The sequence below is a fragment of the Lepus europaeus genome, chromosome 12, assembly GCF_033115175.1.
Source record: "Lepus europaeus isolate LE1 chromosome 12, mLepTim1.pri, whole genome shotgun sequence".
Classification (NCBI taxonomy): Eukaryota; Metazoa; Chordata; class Mammalia; order Lagomorpha; family Leporidae; genus Lepus; species Lepus europaeus.
The window spans coordinates 70246158-70259429 of record NC_084838.1 but is presented as its reverse complement, the minus strand read 5'-3'; the positions used below and the strand labels follow the sequence as shown (position 1 = coordinate 70259429).

At 42.8% G+C, this 13272-nt stretch overlaps 1 protein-coding gene across 2 annotated transcripts in view; it reads right to left on the bottom strand.

The window, feature by feature from the left end:
* Nucleotides 1-5071: 5071 nt before the first annotated feature.
* Nucleotides 5072-13272, bottom strand: part of AK3 (adenylate kinase 3) — a 39622-nt gene continuing 31421 nt past the window's right edge. The window contains exons 3-5 of one of the 2 annotated variants that reach the window (XM_062208309.1): nt 11461-11633; nt 10818-10936; nt 5072-7187 (exon numbers count right to left, since the gene is read on the bottom strand). In XM_062208309.1, coding sequence (XP_062064293.1) covers nt 7067-7187; nt 10818-10936; nt 11461-11633 — 413 coding nt within the window. In that variant the 3' untranslated portion in view covers nt 5072-7066. The remainder of the gene's footprint in view (nt 7188-10817; nt 10937-11460; nt 11634-13272) is intronic. The other variant, XM_062208310.1, reaches the window with a different exon arrangement.

Genomic DNA, 13272 nt, shown 5'->3' with positions numbered 1-13272 from the left:
TCAGGAGAGTATCTCAAACTGAGTAAACTATTCCTGAAAGGTTTGTTTTCTAAAACAGGAATAAGTAAAAAGCTGTTCTTTGAAACTTGATTGCATAATTAATTTTTTTACTTTAAGTATTTTCTGTGTTTTGAGTGTCTGTGAGTATGATTTATTTTGGGAACCACTGATTTATGCCACAATTTGCACTTGAAGACCATAACTTTTACATAACTATCAGTGCTTTAATATTAAGAACAGTAAAAAACATCCTTTTTATTTTTATTTAGCACTAACTTCTACCAAAATAAATAGCCTCTTTTCTGTTTCCTAAGCCAACGGATAACTCACATTTCAGTTTGGACAATTTTCCCTAATCATATTAAACCATGGGAACTCCAGGTAGATGAATGCAACATTTTTGACATTAAGGCATTCACAAATTTCTTGTTTCATTTGATAAATCTTCTAATAAAATATTTTTTAAAAATCAAATAACTGCCATTCTATTTATTCTGTTAACTGTCATTTTATCAGTGGTAGTGGAGATAACTAATTTGAAATTATTACTGTAAGATAGATGGGTAATATGCTCTCTTAATTATACCATTAGTGTGAGCTCTTGCAAATTTTTTTTAAAGATTTATTTATTTATTTGAAAGAGTTACACAGAGAGAGAAGGAGAGGCAGAGAGAAAGAAGAGAGAGCTAGGTTTTCCATCCGCTGGTTCACTCCCTAATTTACCTCACAGCTGGAGCTGTGACGATCCAAAGCTAGGAGCCAGGAGTTTCACCCAGGTCTCCCACACGGGTGCAGGGGCCCAAGGACTTGGGCCATCCTCTACTGCTTTCCCAGGCCATAGCAAAGAGCTGGATCAGAAGTGGAGCAGCTGGACTAGAACTGGTGCCCATATGGGATGCCGACACTGCAGGCCGGGGCTTTAACCTGCTGCATTACAGCACCAGCCCCACAAATTTTGCCTAATGAGCTCAGGACCTCCTACTTCTTATAACTTCTTTAAGAAAACCAGGCCCTCTTCTGTCATATTAGTATTCCTATTACCCTTCTAAAAGTCAACTAATGTATTTTTAACAACATGAATCTTTTAGTTAGTGGATTTTCTTACAGAATGAAAAAATTGGACATTGAGACAAAGTGATCCTGAAAGTAACCTTGAGGCATTTTCAGAGAAAAACAAAAATGTCAATTTATTCTTCTCAGAGTCTTGTATTTCAGTTCTTAAATTGATGTGACAGAAATGTACTCTTCCACCTTGAAATTAGGCTTTCTATTTCCATCTTGTCAATGTATCACATGTATTTTTTAAGACCCTTGTCTTTTTTTTTTTTTTTTTTTTTTTACAGGCAGAGTGGATAGTGAGAGAGACAGAAAGGTCTTCCTTTTTGCCGTTGGTTCACCCTCCAATGGCCGCCGCAGCCAGCGCATCACGCTGATCCGGAGCCAGGAGCCAGGTGCTTCTCCTGGTCTCCCATGCAGGTGTAGGGCCCAAGCACTTGGGCCATCCTCCACTGCACTCCCAGGCCATAGCAGAGAGCTGGCCTGGAAGAGGGGTAAACGGGACAGAATCCAGCACACCGACCAGGACTAGAACCCGGTGTGCCGGCGTCGCAAGGCGGAGGATTAGCCTATTGAGCCGTGGCACCGGCCAAGACCCTTAAGTCTTATGCATGCATTTCCCATCTGAAATAGACTTGAAGGTCCTATTCCTTAGGTCTATGAGATCTAACTGATTTAATAAGTATTTGCTTGCTTACCATGTATGGTAATGGGATGGGGAGGATTATGAAGATTAATAAAAATGGATTATGGATTTTTTACCATTCAGTAATGAAGTTGAAATCATTCTCAAAAGCCTTGAAGAATTATACTTGAAGTTTAATTTTTTTCTCAATACAGAAAATTATATTTTACATTCCCATATCTTTCACTAGGTTTCTCAAAACAGTGTAATTCTTCATGCTTTTTATTCTGCAGACACTTGGAATTCTTTGGAAAAATAGGAGATAACACTAGACTAGCTGGCCGGCGCTGTGGCTTAATAGGTTAATCCTCCACCTGCGGCGCCGGCACACCAGGTTCTAGTCCCGGTTGGGACACTGGTTCTGTCCCGGTTGCTCCTCTTCCAGTCCAGCTCTCTGCTCTGGCCCGGGAGTGCAGTGGAGGATGGCCCAAGTGCTTGGGCCCTGCACCTGCATGGGAGACCAGGAGGAAGCACCTGGCTCCTGCCTTGGGATCAGCGCGGTGCTCCGGCCGCAGCGGTCATTGGAGGGTGAACCAACGGAAAAGGAAGACCTTTCTCTTTGTCTCTCCCACTGTCCACTCTGCCTGTAAAAAAACAAACAAACAAACAAACAAACAAACCCACTAGTTTACACTTTGGCATGACAGTTAACTTTACTTAGTAGTATATATAGAAAAACTCATGATCGTTGGTACGTTAGTCTGTTTTGTGTTGACTACAACAGAATACTTGAGGCTGGCCAGGAAAAAAGAGGTTTTCATATGTTCAAAGGCCTAGTGCTTGCATTGGTTAAGCTGGTGAGGGCTGTTTTGGCTGCATCACATGATTAGGGGAATGAGTGTGAGACGAAAGAGATTATATTGCAAAACAGAAGGCAAAGAAGAGGAGACTTTTTGAAGGCATGCCCCCAATTGACCTGAGGACCTTTCACCAGGCCCCACCTCTTAAAAAGTTCTACATCATCATTAGCACAGGAGGATCAAGTACATGATTCTTTCAGGAGTACGTTAAACATCCAAACCACAGCAGTGAGTTTAAAAAAAAAAGTCCTTTTGAACTGTCATCTTAGCAAGGCTGTGATGATTCAATGCTGCCCACAAATGACAAGAAGAAAGACACTAGAGAGCCAGGAAAAAGGCCCTGGGGCTGGTATGATGGTGCAGTGGATTAAACTGCCTCTTGCGATGCCAGCTTTGCATATGGGTACCAGTTCAAATACCAGCTGTTCCACTTCCAGTCCAGCTCCATGCTAATGTATCTGGGAAACCAGCAGAATTTGGCCCAAGTGCTTGGGCCCCTGCACCCACATGGGAGACCTGGAAGAAGCTCCTGGTTCCTGGCTTCAGATTGGCCTAGCTCTGGCTGTTGTGGCCATTTGGGGAGTGAGACAGCAGATGGAGGATCGCTGTCACTTCCCCAACACCTCCCCTTTGTAACTCAAAACATTTGGTTCATGTTCAAAGTAAGATATTTAGCTGAGTAGACAGCTAGCATGACAGCTTGCAGACAAGTAGCTAGGTAGCCTAACAGCTAGGTTAACATGCACTTGGAAGTTCTTAGGCCAACAGGATGTTAGCAGCCAAAACAGCTGAAGCAAATATCGGGAAGATTATAACCCCATAGTACTCAGTCAGTGAGGAACTTGGAGAGAGACCTGTGTGGTCAGAAACATACAGCTTGCAGTAAACCACCCTGAGTGTGCTGGGCCATCAGGTACCTGATCTTGCAGGATCATTAATAGTAAGTCGTGCCGGCGCCGTGGCTCAACAGGCTAATCCTCCGCCTTGCGGTGCCAGCACATCGGGTTCTAGTCCCGGTTGGGGCACCGATCCTGTCCCGGTTGCCCCTCTTCCAGGCCAGCTCTCTGCTGTGGCCAGGGAGTGCAGTGGAGGATGGCCCAAGTGTTTGGGCCCTGCACCCCATGGGAGACCAGGAGAAGCACCTGGCTCCTGCCATCGGAACAACGCGGTGCGCCGGCCACAGCGAGCTACCGCGGCGGCCATTGGAGGGTGAACCAAGGGCAAAAGGAAGACCTTTCTCTCTGTCTCTCTCTCACTGTCCACTCTGCCTGTCAAAAATAAAAAAAAAAAATAGTAAATCGCTTTTGTTGCATTTTCTGAGTCCATCCTTTGAGTGGACTGGTGAGGCTGTTTCTCATAAATCTGAAAGAAAGGAAGGATGGGAGGAAGAAGGGATGGAAGGAAGGAAGGACCCTGTGAGCAAATCTGGGAACAAGGCCAAAAAAGTCCAAAGGCAAAGTTCAGGACAAGTTCAATAACCTGGTTTTGTTTCACAGAGCAACTTATGAGAAACCTTGTAGGGAAATTACTAACCATAAACTTGTAACTCAAAGATTCTAGGTTCCCTGGCCTGCCCTTTAAGATCTCCTAAGTAAAGGGCTTATCACAGAGCTCAAGTAATTTACAACAGAAATACTAAGGGTAAAGATGTGTGAACAGGTCCAGCCACCTGGACATTTGGAAATGTACTTGTTAAATTTACAACAAAGTCAGGAGGTGGTACAGACTTTAAGGTGGTACAGAACTTTAAGCACAGCTGGACTATTTTAACTGTTTAAAAAATTTCAAACCATAACTTATAAGATGAAGATATTTAATTGTAACAATATAAAAACTGTCAGTGAGAAGACATAACTGACGTGTTTAAATACAAATGTTTTCTTGCTGCTGGTTCCATGTATTTCAGCAATTTAATATAATCTGACGTTAATTAATGATTTGTTGTTAATATTGGGTAGTTTCATCACAAATTATGAGCTTCCACAATATTTTGCTGGAATATCATAACTGGGGAAAGTAGCCATGGCTGGAGTTTTGAAATTTGAGCCATTGTTTGAACTATTTCAAAAAGAATAGAGAGAAAATTTCTGCTAATTTGCATTTCCCACAGCTGTGCTTAACTATGCTACTCAAGAAAATAGGGCTATGAGCTGAGGCACCGTTCTCATTAGTCTTTTTTTTTTTGACAGGCAGAGTTAGAGAAAAAGGTCTTCCTTTTCCGTTGGTTCACCCCCCAAATGGCTGCTGCAACCGGTGCACTGCACCGATCCAGGAGCCAGGTGCTTCCTCCTGGTCTCCCATGCAGGTGCAGGACCCAAGCACTTGGGCCATCCTCCACTGCCTTCCCAGGCCAGAGCAGAGAGCTGGACTGGAAGAGGAGCAACCGGGACAGAACCGGCGCCCCAACCGGGAATAGCAACCTATAGCCCTGGCATTCAGCTCCACATGTGGCACATAAATTGTACTAGTCAGTACAACATATTTTTTTAGCAGGATGCCATCCTTGGCAATGATATTCTTAATCAGCACTGTAATCCCAACTCATCCAGCAGAATCAGGTTATTTTTGCTTTAATAAATAAAAAAAGACATATTACAGGCATTTCCCAAAATAATGGGTGAATATGCAAATTTTTGGGTTAAGTGTATTGGAGAAGGGGAGAGAATGATCACAGGGAAAAAGAATCTTAATTTTCATAGCCAAGTTCTGCTACCTCTCCTTTATTTTCAGATCACTTCAGGGTGTCAAGGCAAGTATGGTTACCATCCTGTAGTAGGAGATAAAAATATTGCATGAGATGAAACCAGCCTGTGTACTGTTTCAAGAACATTTATTAAAACACAGCCACACCAAGGATATCAGAGCAGTGGAAAGGAAGGTGGGGTGAAATAAGCTAAGCTGTGTGAAAGGTCCAAAGTAAGAGCCACAGTGCTGATATTTCATTTATTCTAATAGAAAATAATGTATGCCTGATAACCTAGTGATATTCATAAACATAATAGTTAACAATATTTTTAGAAAGCACATAATTGTAACATTCAAATAAGGCATTATAGAAAGTATTATAAAGGATGATATTTGTTATAATCTTTTTTAAAAGCCTTGGTCCTTTTGGAAAAATCAACAGTGAATTTTAAAAAAAATCATAAGAAAAGTAAGATTCCCCCCCCCCCAAATGTAAGAACCACTTGCGGACATTTACATTTTAAATGTGTAGAATACAGTGGACCAGATTTGCAAAGGCAGTTAATGCCAGTTTGTACTAAGGCTTGTTTCATTTCATTTAGCACCAAGTCAAATACAGAGTATCCCATGGAAGATATGATTGGGTTTTCCGCCACTTTTCGTATTATCCATTTCTCTTCCCAGGCCACAGTCCACACATGTGCATCCTTGTTGCCCCAGTGAGGAGCCTAAAATGATTAAGATTTCACAGTGGCTGCTCAGATGACATCAGCAGAGATTTTTTTTCCACTCTTAAAATATGGTGGCTGTGAATGCCAGGAGATTTCTTCAATCAGGAATACTCAGTTATTTTCCTGGTCCTTTTTAACATATCATTTAATTCGTTTTATGGCTGTGCCTGCTTACTAATTATGAAGGCTACTTGGGTCAAGAGAACATACCCCAAGCATGTCTAACCTATTTCCAGAGGATAAAGTACCCCTACTTTATGTAGTAACATGGGTTTCTTCTTGTTTTTTACTGTAACTTGTTACTTATCAAGGCAGATCACACATTTGGTCAAAAAGAGAAAGGACATAGATTTCTTTAACAAATTTCTTAACCTGAGTAATAGTTGAAAATGTAAAACTTTATTACATTTTCCATTGAAAACTGGTTCAACTTTGGTGCTTATCCAAGAACTGATAATGTCAAATTTCTGACATAAATCATGCCTCAAGACATATATTTTCAGAAGAAAGCGTCATTATTAAAGTACTATCTTCCCTTATGCTGACAGATATTTATGGCAAACTGGAAATTCTGAGTAAACGGAAGGTACCCTTACCAACAACATAGATACAGCATATTTGGCTAACTTGTAAGTTTCTTAGTGTAAAGGCATCAGTGAATTTGCATCTTGTAGCAGATCTGTAGTTCCAGTTGCTTTTTTTTCTATAATTTAATAGAATGTTTCACAAAACCATGTCCCACGGTGCCAGAAATGACTAAACTTTTCCAGAAAACTGAAAATCTTATCAAATACTTGTCTTTATCAAACAAAATGATTGCTATCAATGACTTTCACATTTTTGCTTTCCCCAGGTTTTCAAAAGATTAGCCATCCTGCTGTTCTTGAATAACCTATAAAAGATAACTGGATAAAACATATTAGAGGGTCATAAAAGATGAATCTTTTCTATTTGATCATTTGGCACATCCTTAGTAGTATCCCCAAAAAAATAGTAGACATAACACACAATTTCCAAAGAATTCACACGTGCTGGAGCCCTAGGCAGAGGGGTTTCTGGAGGTGAGCACAAGCAGCTCCTGCTCTCTTCCTGGTGATGTGCGTTTCTCCTCATGGAGTGACGGAGTCCTTCTGGTGTGTTTCTGGAATCTTTGTTTGTAGGAAAGCATATACGCTGGGCCAGATCTTATTGGTTTCTGTTCCAGAGAACGTTTCCAACACCCCTTTTTTCCTAAAGATGAAAAACAACACAGATCTGAGTCTTCATAATGAGCTTTTCCAAAGCTTTTATATCAAAGAGAATAAAGTGGGTTTGGAAGTCTCGGCAAATGATCAAGAGAGAAGGGCACTGGGCCTGGCAGTGAAATCCTAGATCTTCATTTTGGTTGTGCCTCTGGCTTGCAGAAATGCCAGTGGTGCCTGTCCTGTGCTGAGTATGAGCATGTGCTAAACAATGTGTGAAAGGCTTTTTTAGTGTAATAGTTCACTTAATCCTTTGTCTAGCTCAGATCTTCTTTTGCTGATAAAGTTGTCTCTTGTAAAATAACAGACCAAATCACCAAGTGGGAAGCAGGATTCCGAAATAGTCTGTCAGACATCAGAACTTTTCCTCGGCTTTGTTCCCTTACTCTTTTCTTCAGGAGTTGCTAATACTTGGTTCTCTCTCCTTCCTCTCTGTATAGGTTTATCTTTTTTCCATTGAGTGGTGCCCTTCTGGATTTTAACAGAAAGAGCAGTAGAAAGTGTTGGTTTTATTGTTTTTCCCCATTGGGTTTCTCCATTTCTGCCCTGCAGATTTGTCTGACTTGTCACCAAACCAGCATCCAGGGGGTCTTGTGGCTAATATGGTGAAAATGAAGATCGGAATGCTGGGGTTGGTTTTCAGACCCCCCAGATTCCTTCTCAAGTTCTGGCGTTTCTCTTGCTAACTCCCTCATCCCATCCATGTGTGCTCCTATCATACTCACTGGTTTAAATAGCAACTGAAGAACACTGGTTTTACAACTTTGTGAGTACTGGTTTATTCCTAAAACCAGGATCAGCCATGCCTCTGCAGCCTGTGTCACTAGGTTCCAGAGGTTTCGCTCTAGACAGAAGCTTTCCTGTCTCACTACCTGCATAACATTTGCCACAGTTAAATAATATCTGCCGTTTTCTTGGTGAGAAACATCTCTAAGGAGGGAAATTATGCGAATATAGTCATCTTTGCCTACCAGACACCACCTTGCTTCTACACTCAACAGGCATCCAGTAAAGCTGTCAAGAGAACCAGCTTCATAGCTGCTGTAAGCCTCCTGAAGATCCTCTCCAATGGCAGGCTGTAGGGTCACACACAGGTTAAATGCTGGCTACACACCTACAGCCCCCCACCCACTCAAACTGGCACTCCAATATGGCTTGCTGATACTTTCTTTTTACTTGACAGAGTTAAATACAGTGAGAGAGACAGAGAGAAAGGTCTTCCTTCCGTTGGTTCACTCCCCAAATGGCCACCATGGCTGGTACTGTGCTGATCCAAAGCCAGGAGCCAGGTGCCTTCTCCTGGTCTCCCATGCGGGTGCAGGGGCCCAAGCACCTGGGCCATCCTCCACTGCCCTCCCGGGCCACAGCAGAGAACTGGATCAGAAGTGGAGCAGCCAGGACTCGAACCCGGCACCCATATGAGATGCCTGCGCCACAGGCAGAGGATTAACCAAGTGAGCCACGGTGCTGCCCCTGCAGGCCCCTTTAATCCTGAAACTGTGCCTTGGGTGAACATTTTAATTTCTCTATCATATTACGGGACCGGCTTCACAACTGAGAAAGAACATGATGTTGTTGGTGAACCTGGACCATTTCTCTATTAATGTCCCACAACTGAGAAAAGTTTTCAACAATAGGACTGCCAGCATTTTAAAACAACAGTGTGGACTGGTCCTACAGACCATGAAAATTCCATTTTCAAGTCTTAGTTCAGTCCAGCCCTTATTCTATATATATAGAAGCTTCGAAGAAAAAGCTTGGATTCATGGTAACAAAAGCTTCCCCAACTTCCCTTCCAGTGTGTTGCCAGAACTAATCCTGGCACTCACTGTTCTTTCATTGCACTCAGGGTGCCTGCCTCCCCTCACAGCCTTGCAGCGATGCCTGCTGCCCAGCAGAAGGCATTCTCTCCTGGCTGCTTTACGGGAGCAAGCTCTCTGCCCGCCTCAGTCCATGCAGTTCACATGAGACTGTCTCTCCCCCGCCCCTCGCCCTGGCCACAGCCGCACCCCCAACTTCCCAGGTGGACATGATAAGAACTAAGCTGCGTGAATCCCAGGCTCTCCTACGGGCTGGGGCAGCTACACTGGTAGGTGCCAAGCCTGAGTGCTGAGGGGCTGTCCCACAGCGAGAGCCCACCTGAGGCTGAAGCCAGCACCGGAGAAGAGCTGAGAGTGACTGGGGCCTCGTGGTACTTTTTCAACCGTTGGACCCAGCCACAGACCTTTGGACTTCTTGTTTTCGTGAGGTGACCAAGAGATTTCTCTTTTGCTTAAGCTAGAGCAAATTTAGTTCCCAATTACTATAAGCACGTGTCACACTGCATGATAAATGTGTCATGCACATACAGGAAGTGAGTTGGAGCCTGGTGGGGACTGGGTCTAAACGTCTGGGTAGACCAAGGGCCTAGAACAGTGTCACACAGAATAAACAATAATGACAGAGTGACTTAAGAGATGCCTGGGATGTTCTAAGTGTTTCCCTGCCTTCTCTCAATTCCCTTAACAACCCTATAAAGTAGATACTATTATAATATTGGTTGATTTTATAAATAAGAAATTTGTGGCACATAGGTTAATATGTTGCCCAGGGCCACAGAGCTGGTGATGGCAGAGCCAGGCTCATTGTACAAATCACAAAATCATAGTAACAGTTACTGTCAAACGTCAAATGCCAACTCTTTTGCTAATTTCACCCTCCAGAAATAACTACTTAAGTAGTTTGGAGACTGCTGCTTCAGGTTTCACTGTATACTTAACCTCTATCACAACAGTAACACCCATATCAACAACTAATATTTACCTAATGCTTAAGATGCCTTAGGCAGGATTCTAAAAGTTATACGTATTAACTCAAATCTTTCAGCCCTCTATTCTCATCCCAATTTTATAAAGGAGAAAAGAGGCAGAGGTCAAGCAAAAGTTAAAGCCATGTTAACCGAGTGGGGACCTGGGACTTGAACTTCAGTGTTCCAGCTTCAGCGTCTGGGCTGTAACCATAATGCTGTACCACCTTGACACTGATCATGATTCCATAAGTGAATGAATGAAAGCGAAGGGGAAGAGGGAGCTGAATAAGGAAGGAGACGGGACAGCTTCTTAGCCAAGTCAAACCTGAAGTCATATGACTCCCATATTTGTTGTGTGCTGTGGATTCCCAGAAGAGCAGACAAAGCCATATCAGAATGTAAGCTCCTCAAGAGTGCCAGCCGACATGGGGAGTGAGCTGGCCTACGACAGTGCCAGACATTCCCTGACAAGGGCTGTTCAATTGGTTCAATCTGAATGATGCTCAGAGTTTTTGTTCACTGGGGAAAAGCCTACTCCTCAGCCCTTCAGGGGAGAGGAGGCCTTGGCTGTTGGTAGCAAATGTCTGCAGCCACGCAGGAAGCCTGAGGACAAAGCTAAGAGAACAGCACAGCTCTGATCAAAGCCAGGAGTGACTGAAGCCCAGGCCACCTTCTGGACTTCTCTGCCACACAAGCTAACGAATGTCCCTTATTGCTTAACCCAATTCAAACTGGGTCTTGGGTCTAGCATTAACATTTCAGCTGGAAAGTATGCAAAAAATCAATGAGTGCTTCACTATGCAAGAGAAGTTAGGAAAAGCAAAAGCTCACCGGTAATATTCCAGGACCGGCTCCGTTTGAGCCTCGTATGCCTTCAGTCTCTTGATGACCGTCTCTGGCTTGTCGTCCTCACGCTGAATGAGAGGCTCTCCGGTCAGGTCATCGATGCCCTAAACAGGAGTGAGGGAGGACTGGCATTTAACATCGCATTTCTGAAGGATCTTCTTAAAAGCAGGTTAGTTATGTGAAAACAGTTATCTCCACGCAAGCACCTGGCACAAACCTGTGACAACTTTTAAATCAATCACTTTCTGCTTAGCGTAAAAGGTTTTCTAAGCAGGCACTCAGTAATTATATATATATATGTGTATACACACACACACACACAGATTCAGCTGTAGCCTGGGAATCTCAGTTGAGATTCCCCACACCAAACACCATCCCCAACGCCTAACACACTCCCTGGCACGGAGTAGGAAGTCAGTAAGTGCTTTTGAATGAATAACAAGCCCTGTTGCTCCTGGGATGCCTTTACTACCAGGCTGAGTGGACTAGACCATCAACTACCCCAAGTACCCTGAGAATAGGAGTTTTAATCAAGAGAGGATTTCCAAGTTCGCAAAACTTAACGTCTGAGAGGGCAGGATGACTTGGGGACAATCTGCTATGTGGTACTTCCACCACAACTACTCACCACAGTTTTGGGAGGGTTGAACTCAATGTTGTAGACACGGCCACTGGCTGGGTGAATCCAGCGAGCAGTAAGGCGTTGCTTAATGACCTCAAAGGGTACGTTCAGGTTAATCACGGTGTCTATCTGATAAGTTCTGTCCAGAGCTTCTGCCTGTGGGAGTGTCCTTGGAAAACCTTTATAAAGGTTAAGAAAAAGTAAGGAGAGGCAAGAATGGAAAAAAGGAATGGAGAGAAAGCAGAAAGACAAAGAATTAACGTGGGCAACCTGAACAACAGAACACCAGGGAGGCTTATCATAGCTATAGTGCAACTGTGATGTTAATTTTTTGTGTCAACTTGACTGGACCATAGGGTGACCAGATATTTGGTCAGTATTCAATATACATCTGAGAGGGTGTTTTTGTATAACATTAACATTCAAATGGGCAGACTGATCAAAACATACTGCATCCTTAGTGCGGATAAGCCTCATCCAATGAATTTAAGACCTAAGCAGAACAAAAGGCAGATGGTTCCCTGGACAGGGGAGGATTCTTCCTGCCTTGTGGCCTTCTAACTGGGGCATCTACTTTCTCCTGCCTGCAACCAAAAACTGAACTCATCAACGTCACTGAAAAGCCTCAAAAGGCCATTTTTGAAATATGACAAAATGATTTTAAAGTTTAGCAAAAAGAAAACAATTAATGCAGAACAAGCCCTAACAGACCAATTTATGAGCCCCCCTAATCCAAAAATATCAAATCCAAAATGCTCCAAAGTCTGAAAACTTTTTAATATAATTTTTTTTCATTTTATTTGAAAGGCAAAGAGAAAGAATGACCAGAGACAAAGATCTCCCATTTGCTTATTTGCTCCCCAAATGCCTGAAATAGCTGGGACTGGGCTAGACCCAAGCCAGGTGACAAAACTCAATCCAGGCTTCCCTAGTAGGTGGCAGTGAGCCAAATACTTGGGCCACTGCCTACTGCCTTCTAGGGTGTGCATTAGCAGGAAGCTGGAATTGGAAGCAGAACATGCACTCCAATATGGGATGCAGGTGTCCCAAGCAGTGTCTTAAACATTGCTCCAAAAGCCTGCCGCCCAAGTCTGAATTTGCTTGGCACTGAAAACACTTCAAAATTTTGTATTTGAGACTTTCAATTAGAGGTGCTTAACTGTTAAAGTCTGTGCAAATATTCCCAGATCTCCAAAACTCCAAAACCCTGGAACATTTCTAGTCCCAAGCATTTTAGAGACAGGATACTCAACATGTATAGCTAAAGTTCAAAGACACAGAAAGGCAAATGTTACTGACTAATGAATCCAGAAACAGGCCAAAGTATATTAGGACAGTCAGGCTATTTGAGAGCCCAAATGTTTGACTGCAATGTTGTTACTAAGACCATTTTGTCCACAATACCAGGGAAAATTAAACTTGGTAGAAATAATACATTTTCTAAATTATGAAGGTTAAAACTGCACATTTGATAATTTGCAGGAGCTAAAAATACTAAAAACATTGCATTTTCTTGTTTAATGGAAAAGCTTTGCCAGTGGCCCAGTAGCTAAAATAGCAAAGAAAATGGCTGAGACTGTCCAGGGAACTTGGATTTGGGGGAAGTATCCCCCAAAGAAAGCTTATAATGCCAAAAGCTCAATCTCTAAGATTTCATGTAGTCCTCAAATTTAATAATAAACCATGTATTTATTATAAAATTTACACTGAAAGTGATCCTGCTGAAAACAGTACTAGTACATTAATAAGAACAAGTGACATGTAACAGCTATGTCTGAGGGCACCTTCTAGATGCCAGGATCTGTGTGCCAAGTGTTT